Consider the following 23,027-nt stretch of genomic DNA (forward strand, 5'->3'; position numbering starts at 1 on the left):
TGATACCATTGATTCCAATATGTTGCTGGTACTTTGTTTTATTGACCCCAAATGGATAAAAGATAAAGTTGACCTAAGTAGGATTTGAAACCAGAACATGTGTTCTATGAAATACTGCAGTGCATTTTGTCCAGGACTAACAATTCAGCTAGCAAGCTGCCTTGATAAAAATAACATTGGTAGTGTTTAAAGCCTCACTAAGTGTTATTAATAATCCTTTCTACTGAAAGCACAAGGCCTCAAATTTGAGGTAAGGGATTATGTCGATTACATCGACCCCAGTGTGTAACTGGTACTTATTTAATTGACTCCAAAAGGATGAAAGGCAAAGTCAAGCTCAGCAGAATTTGAACTCAGAACGTAGCGACAGACAAAATACCACTAAGCATTTTGCCTGGCATACTAACAATTCTGCCAGCTTGCTGCCTTAAGTGTTAATAATAATAATGGTAGTGTTATGGATAGCCTGTAAGACTATCTGAATGGCACACCTAACAAAAAAAATTATTTTAATAGCATGCTCTAACAAACAATGTCTTATGTGGCTGGCTTCTCAAAAAAGGTTGCCCATGCATTTGAACTCAGAATAAAAAGATGGATGAAATGCTGCTAAGCATTTTGCCCAGTGTGCTAATGATTCTGCCAGCTTGCTGCCTTAATATAAATGATAATAATAATTTCAAATGATAATAGAGTAGACACTAAAGAAATCAAGAAAATTGAGGAATATGAGGACCTAACCAGAGGGATGGCAAGAGTGAGGAAGACAAAAACAATTATTCCTGCGGTAATTGGTGCACTTGACACGAATCCCAGACTGCTACCTAAGAGGCGGAATGATATTGGAATTGAGATTTTCTCTGCTGAATTGCAGAAAAGTGCAATCTTGTATTCTGCAAGAATCTTTAGAAAGATTCTTGAGATCTGATGAGACATGTTGTCAACAAACCTCAAACTATTACATGCTAGCTAAACTAGCATGTAATAGTTTTAATAACAATAATAATAGTCCTTTCTACTAAAGGCACAAGGGCTGAAATTTAAGGGATCGGGATAGTCAGATACATTGACCTTGGTGGGATGGAAGACAAAGTCAACCTCGGCAGAATATGAACCCAGAACGCAGCATTCGTCCAGTGTGCTAACAATTCTGCCAATTCACTGCCTTATATAATAATAATAATAATAATAATAACAATTATCATTATTATTATTAAAATTGTTCCTAATTTAGACAGAAAGGCAAAGTTGACCTTCGTGGGATTTGAACCTAGAACATAAAGAGCTGGAAGAAATGCTGCTAAGCATTTTGGTGGGATGGGCTAGGAGATTATATTGGCCCCAGGACTCAACTGGTATTTATTTTATCAACCATGAAAGGTAAAAGCGACCATGGTAGCAATTGATCCCAAAATATAAAGCTGGAAGAAATGCCACAAAACACTTTGCCTGACACGCTAACAATTCTGCTAGTCCACCACTCTAATAATAATAATAATAATAATAATAATAATAATAATAATAATTACAACAACAACAACAACAATAATCCTTTCTACAATGGGCACAAAGCCTGAAATTTAAGGGGACTGGGTTAGTCAATTACGTTCGCCCAGGGCGCAACTGGAACTTATTTTATTGAACCTGGAAGGATGAAAGGCAAAGTCAACTTGGATATAATTTGAACTCAGAACATAAAACCAGAAGAAATACTGTGAAGCATTTTGTCTGGTATGCTAATGATTCAGCTAGTTCACATCCTTTATAATAATAATAATAATAACAATGACAATATATTGCTCTATGCGTATGTGTGTTGTGGAGTAGACAGAAGTAAAAAATAGACAAAAAACAAGTGATGGTGTTTGAAAAGGTTTAGTGGTTTTCTATTTGGTCAACATCAAGATCAGCAATGGGGGGTTTGTCCCTCCCATAATAGTCCTCATTTTCAGTCATTTGATCCTCATCATCGTCGTCGTCATCATCATCATCACAGCCACAGAAACTAGGATTAGACTCATCACTCACATACACCAGTGGGTCCCAGCCAGCTGGACCAACAGACCGACTTGAAACAACAAAGGGTCTTTCAAAGCTGGCATCGTCCCAGCGAGAACATCCATCGTCAGAATCATTTCGTCTAATGTTATGAAGGGAATTGGGGCAACATTCATCGGCAGTGGGTTTCTCGGCAGCAGCAGCAGCCCGAGCAGCAGCCTCTCCAGCTTCTGTGGCAGCTGAGATTTCAGCATCTTCCGACATGATATCATCAGTGTGGTCATCAGGTAAAAGGCAGGTTGATCGGAGAACTTCAATAGAAACTGGCTCTGAGACTGACATTGGGTTCAAGTTTGGCTTCGCAGTTGTCATTTGGTCTTCAGGAAACTGTTGAAACCAACTAACTTTTGGCCCCTGGAAAAGAAAAGAAAAAAAAAACCAAATTATTGTTGACATCATAAGAATTCAGAAACTATGAGAACATGAAATAAGTTTTTGGAATTCTTTATCCTCTTGAAGAAGATAAAGCTGTAAATCATGTGTTACACAACACTGGTCACAATGTGCAGTGTATCATTTTAGCCACTCCACTGGCTAAGCAAGCAGGCAAACATTCCCTCTTGATTGAAAGTAGATTGGAGCAATGTGAAATGGAGTGTTTTACTCAAGAACACAATGCACTGTCCAGTCTGGGAATGGAACATATGCTCTAGCATTTGTGAGGGCAACACCCTAACCACAAGGCCACGTGTCTTTGCAAAGCTGTAAATAACAGAGTGTAAGATTAAAAAAACTCTCTTGACTAGGAAAAGTTGAAGGCTGTCCATGGGATTTGAGCTCAGATCTACTGTAAACATGACATGTTTTTCTACCTAAAAGGTTTTTAAACCCAATAATTATATTATTTATAGCTTTATATGCATCAAGACTCATCCTTCCAAAAAATAGAATTATAAATTACCATGGCTGTGTGGTAAGAAGTTTTGTTTCCCAACCACATGGTTCCAGGTTCAGACCCATTGCATGGCACCTTGGGCATGTGTCTTTTAATATAACCTTGGGCTGACCAAAGTCTTGTGAGTGGATTTGGTAGATTGAAACTGAAAGAAGCCTGTCATATATATATACACACACAAATATGCAATGACATGCATACACACCATGTGTGTGTGTGTGTGCATGTCATTGTTTATCCCCCACCACTGCCTGACAACCAGTACTGGTGAACTTACATCACTATAACTTAGTAGTTCAGCAAAAGAAAGACCAATGCAATAAATACTAGGCTTTACAAAAAATAATTAGTACTGGGATTGATTCTTCAAGGTGGTGCCCCAGCAGTCTAATGACTAAATCAAGAGATAAAAGCTAAAGATATTTGATAGTATATATCAGAGGTTCTCAACCATTTCTTTTACCTATTTTAATCTGGTAGACCTCCAAAGCCATTCAATGTTTAAAAACTAGTTTTATAGAAACTTATTTCAAAATTCTTATTTTGTTATTCACACATTAACTTGTGTAGGTCAAACTATGTAAACTATTAGAGAAAGAAACTTTGCAATACATACAAATACATGCATCTAAAGCAAAAATTTTTCAGGGGCCTTTAAAACATTACTTTGGGTCCCAAATTTACTACTTTGTTGCATAGACCCCTAAAAATCTTATATAGACCCTCAAGGGCCACATGGACCTCAACCATTAGTATATATGATGTATGTTTTTTTCAAAAAAATGTCTCAAAAAAAAAAGAAAAAAATTACCATGGGTCCTATATTTGAAGTTTGGTCAATAATATATGCTTTAATGTACTAAAAACTATTTTGTGTCTTTTATGCCATCAAACATGGTACTCCAAAATTTAAAAAAAAACAAAAAAACTTGGAGCAGGCATGGTTATGTGTTAAGAAGCTTGCTTTCTAATCACATGGTTCCAGGTTTGGTCCCACTGTGTGACACATTGGGCAAGTGTCTTCTTCTATAGTTTTGGTATAGCCTTGTGAGTAGATTTGTTAACAGAAACTGAAAGAAGGCCATTGTGTATATATATTTATATATATATATATATGTGTGTGTGTGTGTACCTTTGTGTTTATGTTTGTCTACCACCACCACTTGAGAACTGGTGTTGGTGTGTTTACATCCCTGTAACTTAATGGTTCAAAAAAAGAGACCAATAAGAAAAATACCAGGCTTAAAAAAAAAGCAAAGAAAGCATCCATTCGACCAAAAATTCTTCTAGCCAGTGCTCCAGCATGACATCAGTCCAATGATTAACAATATAAAAGATAAAATAGGAAATTGATCCAGGTCAGTTCTCATCAAGCAGATCTGCAATCATGATGATGCAATTGACCCCAGCACTTACTTTTTAATCTAGTACTCATTCTCTTGGTCTCTTTTGTTGAACTACTAAGTTATGAGGATGTAAACAACTGACAGCAGTTGTCAAGTAGTGGTGGGAGATACGTATTAAGACACACACACACACACACACACTCAAAACTCTAATGATGACCGTAACAGTTATGAAAGCACTCAGCACACTGTGAAATGGTTGGCATTAGGAAGGTCATCCAGCTATAGAAAACAAAGCCAAAACAGATTAAGGAACCTGGTGTGGCTCCAGGCCTTGTCAGTTCCTATCAAGTCATTCAACCCATGCCAGCAGGGAAAATGGACGTTAAATGTTGCAGCTGCTGATGATGATGATGTTACATAATTACTGTTACAGTGAAACTAGATTTCATAGTTCAAAGTCTGACATTTCAAATCCATATTGGTCAGTTAACATCTCAATTAAGCAGCTAATAATATAAGACTTCCATTGACTACAGTAGCGGGTGCTACAATTAGTGAATTAGGGCAAAACTGATGGTTTCAAGAATCACTCACCCGAAACAATTTACTCAGGTGGGATGAGTCAACGATATAAGTAGCTTCATCTGATAATAAGTAAAACAGTAGACACATCTTACTGCAAATAAATTCCTCCCTCCCTTCTACTTTTATCCACTATCACACCATACTATCACTCTTCTTTGCTCTCTCCTTCCAAATTATATATTCACCACTATTTTGTAAATATCTCTCCTTCCTCTATCTCTTTCTCTGCCATAGGCACAAACGTATTTCAGTCCAAACATTAATACATTATGTCACATAAGAAAGCACATTCATAGTCATTGTACTACTTTTTCTCTCTCCCTCTTCCACCCTCTATCTCTCTCATGCAAACACACACACAAACTACCTATGATCTTAAGAACAATACATAGTTACTATTTCACATATGCACAAACACATATACGCAGATTTCCTCAAACAACCTCATACTCTCCAGATGATAGAAAGATTCTCCACCAATACTTAGATTTAATGTGAAAATTCCTCCACCCAACAAAAGTGATTATGTTCATGGAGCTGACATCACAGGTCTGAATACAGAAGTAACCTCTTATGTAGCTGCCTAACTTGCTAGAAATAGCAAACAAATTTTCTCAAAATCACATTTTGTGGATATTTAAGAAAAGAAGGGCACATTGGAAAGATGCAACAGATGGAATCATCATGACTGGAGGATCTTTGATCGTAAGTGCCCACATAGAGGATAAACAGCATTACTAGCTCTTCTCCAACTACCCTCTCATCAATTTATCCCATTCACTCCTCCAACGCCTTTCTCAAACAACAGGCTAGCCGCCACCACTGTCACCACCACCACCACCATAATCAGAATCCCCCATACATACCACATAACTCACCTGATGCAGATTCTGTAAGATTTGTTCACTGGCTTCTGTCTGACATGTAGAATTGCCATAAGCAGTCTGAGGGAGACGGGAAGAGTGAATAAGTGAGATAAAAGAGTGAGTATGTGAACACAAGAGAGAGAGTTTTATATATATATATACACATATACATATATACATACACACATGCACACACACACATACATGCATATGTATAATGTGTTTGAGTGTAAGAGATACAGATAAACTGGACAGATAAGGTGTGCTGGAGGGGAGGGTTTTAGATGAGGTTGAGAAAGGTTAATTAGTAAAGAAGATAATAAGTGAAAAAGAAAAAAAACAACAACAAATTTGGATTAACTAGTGCACTCAGTACACCATCTTAACCTACCTGCCCATCCCTCACACTAGCACCGGTCACCCACAATCACAAAAGCAAATACTGCAAATTCTGTGTGGGTGTATTTATATTTGTATGTATAAGTGTCTGCAATTTGATTTTTAACACAAATAAAAGACAGTACAGGGATAGATATTACATGATATGCATACACAACTGAACAAATAAAGCATACATAAGACATACACCTACATGCAATTATACATGAACACACAAATACATACATTCACTTATATATACACACACACACAGTCATACAATTATAGTCACACATCATCACCAGAATCCTTTTTACATCTGTGTTTTTTTCTCCCTGCTTGAATGAGATGTATAGATCTTTTCCAGCATAGTTATGCCATGTGTTGTAGTCTTTTTCTTATCTCCTTTGTGAGGCTTAGCCTTTTGAAACAAATTTTCACCCTTTCTTCCTAACCCTTCATCCACAAGTTCCTTTCACTTAAATCACACTTTTTTTCAACCCAACACTCTGTCATTCTCCATAAATATCATCACATGCCAGCCAATGTATTCTTCTCTCCTGTACACTACATCTCATGGCTCTTATACACAATTTTTCTCTCAGTTCATTTGTGCTCAGTCATTCATGCACACAAACATTACATATCTAGTGGAGCATGTGCATCTCATTTCTTTACAGCCTTGCACATCCACTACATTCAGTATCCATGATTTACTGGTATACAACACTATACTTCATATACAAGCATCATACAATCTGCCTTTCACTTGAAGTCAGATACTCTTTGTTGTCAATAGAAAGGTAATATCACCCAAAGACTTTCCACTTTGTTCTTATTCTTGTTACTATGCTTTCCGAGCACCCACTTCTTCTGAGCATTTGAAGCAATTTACATCATGGGTGCTCTGACTGCTTGCTAACTGCTCCTGTGTGTCTTCTACATACAAAGTCTTACTTCTCTATCAATTGTCAATCCCTTTATACCTCTCATACACCCATAATTTACACAGGATACACCAGCCCTGGTTAAACTGTCTGATCCATGCCAGCATGGATGACAGACGTTAGATAATAATATGATGTACACCTTTTCTGCATATTTTGTAAGGCCACTTCCTTAATATCTAATGAATCCCATCTTCTTTCTTGCTAACTAAAACTTTTATCCTTGTTAGGTTTCATTAAGATCTTTTGGTTCTAAGTTCTGATAAAACTCTTGGAATTTCTTCTTTAAATTTTGTACAGATTCAGCTTTGAGAATTAAAACATCAGCTTACAGGAGTTCCCACAGATTTAAATTTGTCTGAGAACCATAATAAATGTGAGAAAACTGAGAACAAAGGAAACCCACTAGCACACCATATTTTTTAATGAGCATGTTGCTAACACTTCTAACCATATAGCTGTCAACTTCAGTTAGTAGCCCCTCTGTTGGGTCTACTTGGAATAATCCTACTCACTTCCATGTGTTCTCTACATTCGACAATTTCTTGTAATAACATTTCCAAGCCTCTCTCTATTTGGCATCAGTGAGGTTAAAGTGTGCTACTATCAGTCCACACACACTTTCCAACAATCTCTCAATTTGTAGTGACACTTTGCATTGTACTCTGGGATATCACAGGCTTTTGATCCTCTTATTGCATAACATTAGCAAAACATTTTCAGATTCACATTAACACAACATTCTGAAGTGTTTATATGAAACACTTTAGACATCTACTTTAGATGCTGCTGCTGCTACTCTTAATAATAATAATAATAATAATAATAATAAAAAACAGAAGAACTAAGAAGGAAGTTAATATGAATGGAGGACTCTGCACAAAGGCAGGAGTAGCAAGATTATACCTACCTAGAAAGGAAGGTGGAAGGGGGTTGATATCAGTAGAAGACTGCATGGAGTTAGCTAGAGTATATATACACTCCTATGTACATAATAGTGAAAAAAAGTTTATTAAAAGCTGCTAGAGTCACAGCAAGACACAGGGAAACCAAAACCCCAAACAAAGTAAAAAAAAAAACAGAAAAAAGAACAGAAATTATCTGACTGGTAGGAGAAGGTGTTGCATGGTAGATTCCCAAAGATAGTTGTAGCAAATAATAGTAGTGAGACATGGTTATGGTTGCAGAAAGGAAAGCTGAAGAGGGAGACAGTAGCTGCACAAGATCAAGCATTAAGGACTAATTGGATAAAAGCCAAGATAGACAAAAACCAAGTAGATTCCCAATGTAGACTTTGCAAATCAAAAGAGGAAAGCATTACTCTTATAGTAAGTGAATGGAGTATGCTGGCACAGAAAGAGTACAAGAAAAGACATGGCAATCTAGGGAGAGCAATCCACTGGGAGCTATGTAGAAAGCTAGGATTTGAACATACTGGTAAATGGTATGAACATGAATCTAACAAAGTCCTAGAAAGGAAAAAATATAAGATGTAATGGGACTTTAACATTCAGACTGACAGAGTAATAGAAGCTAGAAGGCCTGATTTGGTAGTAGTATATAAAGGGAGTAGAAAGTGCCTAATAATTGACTTTATAAGTCTCAAATGTTGAAAAAATTAATATGTAAGGTATAGAAAAAATAGCAAAGTACCAAGACCTAGCTATTGAATTAGAGAGATTATGGAAAGTGCAGGTATGCATCCCAGTAGTTATAAGTGCATTGAGAAATATCCCTAAAGATCTGAATAGGACAGAGGAAATAGGCATAAAACCCAGTTTAGTACAGCTCCAGAAAACAGTGTTATTAGGGACAGCTAGGATACTTAGAAGGATTCTTGGCATCTAAGATTATTTGCTGTAACCCAATAGGAGGGTTCTAGGTATCTAAGGTTACTTGTTGCAGCCTGATGTTAGGATTCTTTTCTTTTCCAACAGTCTAATCTGTTGAGTGTATATGAAAATAATAATTATAATAATCCTTTCTACTAAAGGGACAAGGCCTGAGATTTTGAGGAGAGGGGACTAGTCGATTTCATCAACCTCAGTGTTTCACCCTGAAAGGATGAAAGGCAAAGTCGACCTTGGTAGAATTTAAACTCAGAATGTAAGGATGGATGAAATGCTGCCAGGCATTTTGCCAAACGTGCTAACGATTCTGCCAGCTCGCCACCTTCATAATAATAATAAGAAGAATAAGAACAAGAAGCGGATATATAAACCCACATCATCGACCTATGTGTGTGTGTGTGTGGGGGGGGATGGATGGATGGATGAATGTATGGATCAAAAGAAGAAAAATGAAATCAATATCAAATTAATGCTGGCTGTATTTACATACACTCACAACACATTGTACGTATGGTGTATATAGGTTCAAAAGTGCAATGTACTTATATGTCTAATGATAAGTATCAATGTAGGTTCGTGTGGTCTTGAGTAGCTTCAGGGGAAATTCATGTTTCAAGCATTTGAAGCTAAAGGTCATCTTATGCTGATTCCAACTATTACAATGATGAAAAATGGTTTATTCTGTCATTTTCCTTATTCTTGGGGGGTCTTTAAAAGTCATGGGCACCATACATAAATATATTACAGAGTGCAAGGTGTGACTGTGTAGTTAAGAAGTTTGCTTTTCAACTACATGGTTTTGAGTTCAGTCCCATTGCGTGGCACTTTGGGCAAGTGTCTTTCTACTACTACAACCCCAGGCTGACCGAACCTTGTGAATGGATTTAGTGGATGGAAACTGAAAGAAGCCCATTGTGTCTGCATATATATGAGTGTGTGTGTTTCGTAGTCTTGATATTGCACCATAGTTGTGATTGCTACTGTTATACAAGCAGTCTGGCCATGGCATAATATCTTGCTTGAAAACAGGCAAGGGTTAGCAACAGAAAGAGCATCGGGCTTTGAAAAATCTGCTCCAATAAATACTAATCCATACAAGTATAGAAAAAGTGGATGTTGACATCATAGTGAAGATGATGATAGTGACACACAAAAAACATACATCCAGATATATTTCAACCTGGGTCATAATTTCTCTGAAGTATTCGTTTTATTTTTTTTTGCAACATAGAACTCCCAGCCTAACTCTTTTATTTTATACATACACCATTATGCTTGGTTTAATACCACCTCCTCACCCATGGATTTTGCTCTTCACACCTACACTTCTCTAGATTCTTTTATTCTTTTACTTGTTTCAATCATTTGACTGCAGCCATGCTGGAGCACCACCTTAAAGGAATTATAGTTGAAGAAATTGACCCCAGAACTTATTCTTTGTAAGCCTAGTACTTATTCTATCAGTCTTTTTTGTCAAACTACTAAGTTATGGGGATGTGAGTACACCAACATTAGTTGTCAAGCGATGGTGGTGGGGACAAACACAGAATCATACACATATATGACGGGCTTCTTTCAGTTTCTGTCTACCAAATCCACTTACAAGGCTTTGGTTGGCCTGAGGCTATAGTAGAAGACACTTGTCCAAGGTGTTAAAAAACAAAAAACAAAAAAAAAAAACTAAACCTGGAAAATTCACCCTTCTTTAACATTTGTGAACTCTGATTTAACCTAGACTCTACACACATCACTTCATACTAACACAAACCACACATCCAAATGTTTATGTGGATTTCATTCTTACTGCAATTCATTTGTCTCACTTAGAATCTCTCTCTCTCTCTCTCTCATTGTCTTGTTAATGACTAACAGTACAGCTTTTATATAACCAGATTTACTGGTGACCTACTCTATTATATCACTTATCAGTGGGCTCTCAGACCTCAAAAAATTTGATGAAAATAGTGTTATTGTCCTCAACAAAACCAAAGCTTTCAATTGTGCCTAGCATGTGAATCTTCTGGCAAAACTACTCATCAATGGGCTCTACCTGTCTTTTGCTTCTATGTTCAAAGATTCCTATCAGATTGTCCCATTACAGTATGTACTGCTGGAATTCCCTGACCTACATTCTAAAAATGCTGGTATGTCTCAAGATTTAGTTTTCTTCTTCCCACACATACACATGTACTTCCTCATCATCATACATCAATGCCCTACATGCCATCACTTTCAACAACACCCACTCATACACAGACAAAACTCCTCATTCCTTCTTCACCCATGTTACTCAAATGTCAGTCACAAGCAACTTTGGCACCTCATGGTAAACCTGCACTGAGTTCACAAACAGGGACCTAGGAAGCAATCTGTGATAAGATCAGGCCAACAGTGTCTTCATTAACAGCACATATGCAATCACAGCATATATTTAGAAAACATTAATTGAGAAAGAGAGAGAGAGAAGAGACAGAGTGAGAGTGTGAGAGAGAGAGAGAGAGAGAGAGATAGAGAGAGAGAGAGAGAGAGAGAGAGAGAGAGAGAGAGAGAAAGAAGGAACGTGTTAATGTGAGCAAAAGTGAGGATCAGCATGAGTTTATGTATGAAGAGAAAGAGAGAAAGGAGAAAATAAATAAAAGCTTGTGTGTTTGTGTGTGCATGCACGCCACACATGCATCATTAAACAACACTAACAACAAAAAAGATTTTAAAACTGACCTGTGTCATCTTGTGAAAATCCAGGGTTGGCCTGTCATAGTCCCGGCGTCGTTTCACTCCAGCTTTACGGTCATGCAGGACACATGGCTGGGAGCGGCACCGCGGAATACGTTGACGGCGGGGGGAAGAAGGGTTTGACACAGACGTCTTGCATGCTGCTGGTACACTTGGCGTTGACCCACTGGCAGAGACTGTCTTTCCGAGCTGCTGCTGTTGCTGCTGCTGGGGTGGCATTAGACGTTGGGTGGGTATTATCTGTGTGGGAGGTGGATGAGGCGGTGGAAGGACCTGTTGCTGTCGTGAGTGAGGGTAGTGGGTATGAGACGGATAATGGTGAGGATGATGAGGAGGGTGTGAGGGTGAAGAGAGGATGGATGAGGATGGTGAAAATGATGAAGGAGATGTAGAGTTACTGATGGAGCACTGGTCTTCAAGTGACAGGCTCCGGTGTTTCTGAAAGGACCAAAATGGTGTTTGTGGTGGCAGGCTGCAACTGGTTGTGGCCAGTTTCACTGGTGATGATGATGGGGACGATGAAGTAGCAGCAGCAACAGGAGTAGCAAAAGGAGAGGATGCATAAGCCTTGGGAAGAGGCATAGTGAGGAAGCAAGAAGAACCAGTGGCCTGGCTTGTTACTGTGGTGGGATGAGGTCGTGGTTGAAGGGGAAAAGAAGAAGGGGAAGAGCACGATGATGGTGAGGAAAAACCAGAGTTATTGTAACCATGTCCAGTCTGCATGTCCGATACTGGTTTAAAGGCCCTATTCTCGACATCGTCGCGATAACCAACAATTGAAACAGAGGCAGGGCGGGGTACTGGAGACTCTGGTGGGGTGTGCAGTAATGTGACGGATTTGTTGAGTTGAGTGGAGCATGAAATGGGATCCAAAACTGCAGTAAAAGTCTGTTGTGTTTTAGAGGAAATTGAAGATGGGTCTGCAGTTGTTGGCCAATGGACAGCACCCGAGAAAACAGCAGGATGGTTTGTGAGTGATGAAAATGAAGTGGATGATGAAATTCCTGAAACTTCCGACACTGATTCTCCTTCTGCTGATATAAAACTCTGTTGATATTGGCTCCAGCTGTCCTCAGTTACAGGGTTAAAGGCAACAGGTTTCAGCAGTGACCCTGAATTCCTTGGACTCAGTTCCAATGCTACAAAATAGTTGGAGCTGTTTATTGGCGCTGAGATGTATGGTTTCTGGCTGCCACTCTCTGATGGAATCGATAAGGAACGGCAGTGCTTCTTCTTTGGTGGGTATGGAGGAGTGCCAGGAGATGTGTCCTTGATGGTATCATTATCACTACCCATATCGCCAGTAGTTAATGGAATGTCTGTGCTGTTACTCACAGAACAATCGCTAGATAAGCTACTTCCATAACGAGTCCGAAGGCCATCAGATATATGGGATGAGCTAGCAGAATGAGAAAGGATAGGTGCAGACAGACAGGAGCTCTGTCTTGTGCAGGCACCACTTGGAGGCAAAGTTTGGTAAACTTTCTTCTTCTCTAGATTATCACCTAATTTCAGAGACAGCATACTTTGCAGAGTTGCATTAAGGCCAGTGCATTCTGAATGACAGGTCTTGAGTTTCCAGGGATCTGGTTCTGAAAACAAATAAAAAAAAAAGAGTATTACTAGCAGTAAATGATTGCTTCATACTAAGAAAAGCCGATTTTTATAGAAGACTCAGTGAAATTGACTTTAAAAACATGAGTGCTTATTTTATCTAACCATCTCTCAAGAGATAAAAGGCAAAGTGAAGAGTAGCAAGATTTGAGCTCAAAATCTAGATCATTGAAACTAAACATTATAAATCAGTCAACATGGTGTCCTATCATTTCTGCTAAATTACCTCCCACATTACCAAGAAGTCATTATTATTGTTCTAATGTCCACTTTTCCATGCTTGTATGGATCAGGCAAAGTTTATTGAGGTAGATTTTATACAGCAAGAAGTCTTTCCTCTTTCCAAGCAAAGAAATATTTCTCCATGACTAGACATGTTTTCACTGAATATTGGAAATAAATGATACTGCTTGTGATATTCATTTATATTTAAGTGATATTCATTTATAACTATCACAAAATGTTAAGACAAGGAGACACAAAAATACATACACACACAGGGTTTCTTTCAGTTTCCATATACCAAATCCACTCACAAGGCTTTGGTTGACCCAGGGCTGTAGTAGAGACTTGTTCAAGGTGCTACATGGTGGGACTGATATCTAAACCATGTGTTTGGAAAGTAAGCATTTTAACCTTACAGCCATACCTGTGCCTAGTAGTTGTAGAAATTTTTTTTTATTTGCCAACAGGTCTACAACAATGGGTAGAACAATAGGTCTTCACCTAGGAGAACACCCTAGATGATTATGGTTAACACCCAAGTCAGGTATTTCTCAAATCTCACCACATATACCAGAAAACAAATACTGTATATAGAGGTGCAGGAGTGGCTGTGTTGTTAAGAAGCTCATTTTGCAACAATGTGGTTTCAGGTTCAGTCTTGCTACAAGGTACCTTGGGAAATGTCTTCTACAATAACCTCAGGCCAACCAACACCTTATGAGTGAATTTGATAAATGAAAACTGTGTAGAAGACCATTCTGTGTATATATATATATATTATATATATATATATATATATATACCAGAGTAAACACATAAATGTGAAACAAGGTGGAAAAAAAGGGTACTCAAATACCAGAGGTAGAGTAATATGCTTTATTTAAAAGTAACAGAAATTTAACAAAAGCTGTTACTCGGAGTTTCATGTTCCCGTTCGTCGGACAGTTTTGTTAAAAACTGTCCAACGAACTGCTGCTTTGAAATAAAGTATATATATATATATATATATATATATATATATATATATATATATACATACATGTGTGTGTGTGTGTGTGTGAGAGTGTGTTTTTTCCTGGGGTCAATTTGTTTGACTTAACTCTTCAAGGTGGTGCACAAGCATGGCTACAGTCCAATGACTGAAATAAGTAAAAGATAAAAGATATCTTAAATAGATAACCTCCTTCCTTTTTGTTTAAAGTTAAGAGATCTTGTCTTACCTGTATTAGTGACAGAGGCTGAAGGTTTTGATGGTGAAGAGAAACTCTTTCCCATATCTGCTGAAGACAACATGGAGGACTGAAATAAAAAAGAAAAAAGGAAAAATATAATGGGAAAGACAGAAAATTAAAATTGTCTACAGGTGTAGCTGTGTGGTGAGAAGCTTGCTTCCCAATCACATGGTTCTGGGTTCAATCCCAATACGTGGCACCTTGGGCAAGTGTGTTCTACTATGGCCTTGGGCTGACCAAACCTTGTGAGTGGATTTAGTAGACAGAAACTGAAAGGAGCCTGTCATATATATATATATATAATATATATATATATATATATATATATATATGTATGGCCCCAGCACGGTTGCAGCCTAATGACTGAAACACATAGAAGATAAAAGTTATATATATATATATATCTGTGTGTGTGTGTCTGTGCATGTCTCCCACCATCGCTTGACAGCTAGTGTTGGTGTATTTATGACCTTGTAACTTGGTGGTTTGGCAAAAGAGACTGGCAGAATAAGTACCAGGCTTTAATAAAATAGGTACTGGGTAGTGGTTAAGAGCACGGGCTACTAAACCCCAAGATTCTGAGTTCGATTCCAAGCAGTGACCAGAACAATAATAATAATAATAATAATAATAATGCCTGGTGTACCCTTATCAGACGGGTAGTCATGATGGGTATATTGGGCTTCGTATATTTTACCCCAGTGTCACTTTGATGGCATGAACTGCTCTCTCACTCAATAATAATAATAATAATAACATCAAAAAATACCTTAGGAATGAGAACCCAGGTTCAAAATTTCCCCAATACACCTGATGAAGGCTGGAGGGTATATCAGCCGAAATGTTGTATCCACAACAAACAAGATGAGGACAAATATCCGTCAGATGTAAATAATGTATTTCCATTTTGTTGAAATATTGTGGTCACTTAACTGTGCTATTAGACAGACAATTATCCATCTACAGATCAATTCTACACCAAAATGACACAAAATAGCATTAGCAGTGGGATATGTGATCAATAAAGTGATTGATTGATTGGCACAATTGTTTGAGTGCATTAAGATATTTTCCTGGTCCTCTGTACTGTGATTTCAAATCCAATGGAGATCAACTTATCCTTTCATCCTTCTGAACCCACAAGCACACAGTAAACTAAATGCTGGCGAAGCCATCTCTCCTTCTACCCGTCACTGGGTAGATGTTCCACTGGGTCCAAGGTGAGAGAGCTGAGTGGATATCTAAGTTTGTTTGTAACTACATAGGCACCTAAAACAGCTAATGAGAACATAGCATATGCTACCATGTCATCCTCAATTCTGAGTGATGGCCATGGTAAGAATATGATCCAACAACCTACAAGATAGAATGTAGATTCAATTTAATATAGTTGCTACTATGTAAACTCTGCTCATAAATGAAAATCAAAGATGAAATAAGCCTTACCTCTTGATGTTCCCTCTGAGATCTTTGTTGTGGGCTGCCACTATCCAGCACCATTTGATTCCATAATTTATCAGTGATGTAAGCTACAGTATGCCCAGTATTACCACAAGAGTCAGACAACCCATGGCTACTAACCTCAACACCATTGCCATCACCACTACCACAAGTACTACTATTAATACTACTCATGCTATTATTAGAAGTACAGCTAGACAGCATTCCACTGCAACTGGAATCTTCAGTCACAGGAACTGAGGAAGTAGATGTAGGGCTTGGCTGGAAATGGTAGGGCTGTGAAAGAAAAGATAGGTTCTTTTTGTGGGCAGCCAGCTTCTGTTGAGGCAGCTGTTGCCTGTGGTGGGGTTGAAGTTGTAGACCATAACTGTTGCCACTCTGGTGGTGATTTGGACTAGAGTGCTTACGATGCACTTGCTGTTGCTGCTGTGAAGAAGAGGAGGAGGAAGAGGAGAAAATCAACAATGACGAGGATGTTGGTGACACAGAAGTTGCAGTCAGCAAGGGTAGTAACTGTGACACTGAGGAAGGACAGCTAACCTTCAGGTTACTATATAACTGATGGGATGCAGGGTTAGATGATACAGCTGAACAAGCATTGTCAACAGCTGAAGAGGATACTTCAGATGATGTCACTCTGTCTAATTGAGCTGGGCACCGGGATGAAGACAACTGATCACATATCTGGACCTCTTGCTGTTTACTACAATGCAAAGGGGACTGGAAAGTGCCATGCTCTGAAACTTCACCTTGTTGCAGTGGCAGCTGTCTTAACAGTGGATTCTGCAGCCGAGACTCATCCAAATCCTTCTGCAAACTTTGCTGCACATGCTGGTAGGGGAAGTTGAGTGCTTTGGAGGGTGCTGTCTCCCGTCCAATGCTCTGAGCACACCCAATCATAGCCACTGCTGTTGATGAACTGGCAGCTACTGAAGTGACTGGGGTCAGACGCTCCTGCGACTGATAACCACCCCGTCCAACAGTTCGGCTTGATGGATACAATGATTGCAGCTGACGACCACTAACATCAATCATTCTGTCCTTTGCTTCCCCCGCTGCTGCGTCAGTGGTTGTAGTTGTGGGAACAACCGCAGCCACAGTGATAGTTGTTAGTTAGTGCCACAGTGGATTAGGTGACAGACACTCATGGGGTTCTCCTCTAAATCAACAAACAACAGCCAATCAGGAATCCGACTTCATACCTTAAACAATGTCAGCAGCAGATAGCGAAAGCTGAGCTGAAAACAAAGAAAATAATTGTAAGATTAGCAAACAGAAAATCAAAAGAATCTGATGAAGAAATTCAGACACTTAGCATGGATTTTTACATCAATGAATTATGGGTTTAAATTCACTTGGAATGTTCTGTGAGTACAACTAACTTAAAATGTAAAATGTAAAAAAAAACAAAACAAAAACAAAAGTGTCAACTTCATGTTGCAGATCACAATAAACATGGATAAAACTTATAGTATTTTATGGCATAAAAGATGCATGGACATATCAAGATGCACCCAAATTTCAACAGTGCATATTCAACTTGCATATAGAACCCAGGGTGATTTTTGAGACATTTTTTCTTGGTAAAAATTACATCTTAAATGCCATCAAATATAGTAATTTGAAATTGAGAAATTGTATTATCAGTTTTGTTCAGCATAAGTTTAAAACTACAACACACACATTAATTTCCAACACTATATTTAATTAACTAGGTAATGGGAACAAAGTTACCATATTTGACAGCATGAAAGATACACATGCATATCAGATGCACCCCAATTTCAGCAGCATGCATTCAGGAAAAACAGTTTTTAGTGCATTAACTTTGAATACGGGACCTGGAGTGACTTTCTTTTAGAGATAATTAAAAACAAAAAACAAAAACAAAAAGAAAACCTGTTATATGCCATTAAATATGGTAAATAAAGGGAATGTTTCACATTATCAATTGTCTCTGGGTCTCTACAAATATTTCTAAAGAATCTATTTGCAAAAGTTGCAGAAGCAAAGAAAGGCAAATATTCCATTAATGTAATTATGAAGATGGAACCAGCATAAAATTTTTAAAAGGACTACTTGGAAAGAGTAGAAATGCTTTGATCAAGTTTGTATGGGATTTGACCACATCAAAGTGATGTGGAACTATCCAAAGTATAAGTCCCATCATTGGATTCCCTTTGATGTTTTGATTTTTTAAAAAGTTATGGAAAACATGCACAAAACTGCATAAAAATAAACTTAAAGTATTGATATAGACAAATAATAATAATAATATAACAAAACATTTGAGCGAGGTTGTTGCCAGTGCCGCTGAACTGGACTGACTGAATAATAATCCTTTCTACTTTAGGCACAAGGCCTGAAATTTTGGGGGAAGGGACTAAGTCGATTACACTGACCTCACTGGTACTTAATTTATTGACCCCGAAAAGATGAAAGATAAAGTTGACCTTGGCAGAATTTGAACTCAGAATGTAAGGATAGATGAAATGCAGCTAAGCACTGCATGCTAACAATTCCACCAGCTTGCTGTTTTTAAAAATGGTTTAAAATTTTGACAGAAGGCCAGTAATTCCAGAGTTCAACTGGAACTTATTTTATTGACCATGAAAAGATGAAAGGCAAAGTAGACCTTAGAATACAAAGATGGATGAAATGCTGTTAAGCATTTTGCCAGGTGTGCCACTTTCTTGCCACCTTTAATAATAATCATGTTTTGTGTTAGCAATTCAGCATATATAATACATCCACCTCCATTTTTTTTAAGTAGCATTCAGATTACTCAGTTAAATGCAATGCTTATTTATTTACATTGTTTTGAATTGACCACGTATTGTCATGTAGCTTCAAGATCTTGATGATGTGACAATTTCTTTTTAGAATGACATTGTAAGGTTAGTGTGAGAGGTTGATCAGACCAAGTTTAGTATAAAATAAGTAGAATATTTGGGCTGGATATAACCAGTTTAAATGCAAATGGGTTGATTGCAGGTTTGTACTGGATGAGTAAATCTATTATCAAAATGTTTCAAATCAGAATTATGCCATCTTTGTTTCTAGACATACTGTAACTAAAATTATATTATGCAATATGATGTTCACCTTTTTTTTTTCAAAACGATAAAGCAGTGATAGTGAATCTATGACATGTGTCAGCAGTGACATGCCAACCATGAGTTTTTATGTGACACACAATAGACTTTGAAAAGAAAAAAATCTCCCTTCACTATTACATTATAAAAATCTTATTTATAGGTTCTTCCAGAAAACATAAATGTATGTAGTAAATAAATGATACACCAATAACAAGATTGCTAAAGAAATAAAATTTTGACATGCTCGGTTGAAAATGTTTCCCCATTAGGCACAGGCATCTATGTGATTAAGAAGCTTGCTTTGAAAGCACATGGTTCTGAGTTCAGTTCCATTGCACAGCACCTTGAGCAGGTGTCTGCTATAGCCTCAGATCAACCAGTGTCTTGTGAGTGAATTTGGTAGACAGAAACCGTATGGAAGCCCATCACACACACACGTAAATATATTTCTTTACTGCCCACAAGGGGATAAACATAGAGGGAACAAACAAGGGCAGACAAACGGATTAAGTCGATTACATCGACTCCAGTGCGAAACTGGTACTTTATTTATCGACCCCGAAAGGATGAATGGCAAAGTCAACCTTGGCGGAATTTGAACTTAGAACATAACGGCAGACAAATTTGCCTGGCATGCTAACGTTTCTGCCAGCTCGCCGCCTTCACGCACACACATAAATAAATATATGTATGTGTGTGTGTGTGTGTGTGTGTGTGTCCCCTATCACTGCTTGACGACTAATGTTAGCAGTTCAGTGATAGAGATCGACATAACTACAGGTCTCTTTAAAAAAAATAATAAAAAACATAAAAATAAATAAATAAATACAGGGACAGATTTGTTTGACTAAAACCCTTCAAAGCAATGTTCCAGCATGGCTGCAGTGCAATGACTGAAACAGGTAAAAAAAATAAATAAATAAATAAAAAATAATAATAAAAAAAGATAAAAGATAACTATGATAATGAGTAACTGAAGTGGAGATTTACTTCCTTTTCTTTGTTTCTAGAGAGTTTTCTCTGAGTTTATTTTAATCAATTATCCTTGCAAATTCACACATTTAAATCAAATTCAGTGAGAATAAAAGCTTAAAAACAAGTTTGCCACTTTTTATAAACTTTAACTACCATTCGAGCATGAAGTAGGAACAAGGTAGAAGTTAAGCCCCCAGCCCACCTGCCAACCATGTATTGATTGAGGTAAACAATGCAAATGTGTCAAGCCCAATGGGACAAAGGCTTGAACTCATACAAGTTGTGGTTGAATAAGTTAAGCAGCAGTTTAACCACACAGTAATGAAAAGATTAATGAATAGATAGATAAATTCAACTAAATCAAATGGATTTGCCAACTATTAATACTGTATTACACAACCAGGTTAAAGCTAATTACCATAAATGAGACAGAATGGTCACAAACAATCAACACACCAACTATTAGTATTATCATTGTGATCTATAGAGTAAGGTTTTCTTGTTTTTTCTTTCATGTAAGTCTTTGTTTAGAAGTGGGAAACTTGGTTGTGAGAGAAAGTGTTTCAACAAGGAAGTTTGTAAATATTTTATCTAAAGAGAGAGAGGCTGAGGGAAGGTGGGTAGAGTAAGAATAGATGGGGGTGGAATGAGAGAAGCAAATTTGTAAGAGAGAGTAGCTTTCAAGTGGTTTTTTTGGGTTTTTTTTTTAAGGAAAGGGTGAGAGACAAAGGTTAGCTTTCAATATTTTGTAAAGAGTGGGTGGTAGAGTGAAGGACTTTTTAGCATATGGCTGAGGGAGGCAAGGTGTAATTTAGATATTTTGTGAACACATGTAACACAGACACACATATGTATGAGTAAATGAGTAAGACAAGCAAGAGAAAGGGAAGAAACATAGGAAAGAAAGAGAGGAGAAAGTGATAGGAGAAAAGAGGAGTGATACACAAATAAAGAGAGAGAGAGAAAGAGGGGAGAGAGAGAGAGAGAGAGAGAGAGATACATACCATAGTCCTTATAGGTTTGCTTGAAGAAACCTACAAACTGGATTGTCAGGACTAGCTACGACAGAGAAGTGAAGAGCAAAAATGAGAAAACACACATAGACACATACACACATGCATTAAATAAAGAAAATACAGACTAAAATAAATCCTTCAAATATTAGCTACACAATGCAAATAGCAGATGCACTTTACATGCATATAGTCTAACTACTTCTGTAGACAAGCTTACAAACAGAACATTTTATGAATATCAATTAAGTTTCATGTTTCCTCTTTATGCATGTATTATCATCACAGGGCAGAGATATTTGCTCAGGTGGTTTTGTCTCCTCTCCAAATTCATATAAAGTAAAGATTAGCACCTACTACCTATCATTTAAGTTTTTAAAATGTGATTTCTAAAAGTAAGACAAATCCACGAAGGAACTGAACTCTGAGCTATATAAAACCAAATGGCTGTCACAGTGAATGTTTCAAAAAACAAAAAAAAAGTTTAGTCTAGACCAGGGCTGGCCAACCTGAGGCTTGCAGGCCACATGCAGCCTGCTTCACACTTTCTTGAAATATTGTGTTTAATTGCAAAATAAAATTGTTTGTGTAAAACATTTGTTTCAAAATAAATTTAAAATTTGTAAGTGGCAATAAAGCATTAGCCAACAATTTCATAATTCTAAACAAACGAAAAATATGAAAAATTCTTGATTCTGTAATTTGATTATTTGACTATTAGTGCATAAAGTATGCAAGCAGCCCTCAAAAAACTTTCTGTGATTAAAGTGGCCCACAATGTAATTTGAGTTGGCCAGGCCTGGTCTAGACAATTGACATCCTTTACTGTAAAAGGGAAAGGAAAAGTGCGTATGTTACCCATTGATATACTTTAATGAGACTTAATTAATTGACCCCTATAAGACTTTAACACTAGTAGGTTTTAAACTCAGAAAAATAAGGCCTTGCACTTGACAGTGTAAAGTAATTAGGCTAAGTAGTTGTTGCTAAAGCAAAATACTCAATTAAACCAGACAAAATAAGAATGATTTCACTCTTTTGTCAAATATCTGAATTTTAAAATATAGGTGTGGTTGTGTGGTAAGAAGCTTCCTTCCCAATCACATAGTTCCAGGTTCAGTTCCATTGCATGGTACCCTAGGCAAGTGTCTTCCACTATAGTCTTTGGCCAACCAAAGCCTTGTGAATGGATTTGGTAGACAGAAAGAAGCATGTCACATAATGTGTGTGTGTGTATGTCTTTTTGTCTGTGTTTGTCCCCCCACCACTGCTTGACAGCTGGTGTTGGTGAGTTTATGTCACTGTAACTTAGCAGTATGGCAAATGGGACTGATAGAATAAGTACCAAGCTTTAATAAAAAAAAACCCCAAAAAACTGGGCCAATTTGCTCAACTAAAATGCTTTGAGGCAGTGCTCCAGCATGGCTGCAGTCTAATGTCTGAAACAAGTAAAGAAATAAATAAATACACAGCTACAAATGTGGTTAAAAAGTTCAATTTACAACCACATGGTTTTGTTTTGTTCCATTGTGCAACACATTAGAGAAGTGTCTTCTACTATAGCCCCAGGCTAACCAATGCCTTTTGGGTGAATTATAGGAGACTGAAACTGTACCGAAGCCTATCATATATGTATTCGGTTCAGTCCTCCTGTAAGGCATCTTGTCCAAGAGTCTTGGTGCAGGGTTATAGTAGATGGCACTCACCCAAGGTGCTGTGCAGTGGAACTGAACCCCAAATCATAAGAT

The 23,027-nt window shown here is 37.6% G+C and overlaps 1 protein-coding gene across 3 annotated transcripts in view; it reads right to left on the minus strand.

Moving 5' to 3' along the window:
- Positions 1-1,856: 1,856 nt before the first annotated feature.
- Positions 1,857-23,027, minus strand: part of LOC115218868 (chitinase-like protein PB1E7.04c) — a 54,874-nt gene continuing 33,703 nt past the window's right edge. Inside the window, exons 2-7 of one of the 3 annotated variants that reach the window (XM_029788835.2) lie at positions 21,271-21,325; positions 16,179-17,431; positions 14,721-14,799; positions 11,647-13,253; positions 5,766-5,831; positions 1,857-2,412 (exon numbers count right to left, since the gene is read on the minus strand). In XM_029788835.2, the coding sequence (XP_029644695.1) occupies positions 1,876-2,412; positions 5,766-5,831; positions 11,647-13,253; positions 14,721-14,799; positions 16,179-17,228 (3,339 nt within the window). In that variant the 5' untranslated portion in view covers positions 17,229-17,431; positions 21,271-21,325 and the 3' untranslated portion in view covers positions 1,857-1,875. The remainder of the gene's footprint in view (positions 2,413-5,765; positions 5,832-11,646; positions 13,254-14,720; positions 14,800-16,178; positions 17,432-21,270; positions 21,326-23,027) is intronic. The other 2 variants (XM_029788836.2, XM_036508826.1) reach the window with 2 other exon arrangements.

This window comes from Octopus sinensis, linkage group LG14, assembly GCF_006345805.1.
Source record: "Octopus sinensis linkage group LG14, ASM634580v1, whole genome shotgun sequence".
Classification (NCBI taxonomy): domain Eukaryota; kingdom Metazoa; phylum Mollusca; class Cephalopoda; order Octopoda; family Octopodidae; genus Octopus; species Octopus sinensis.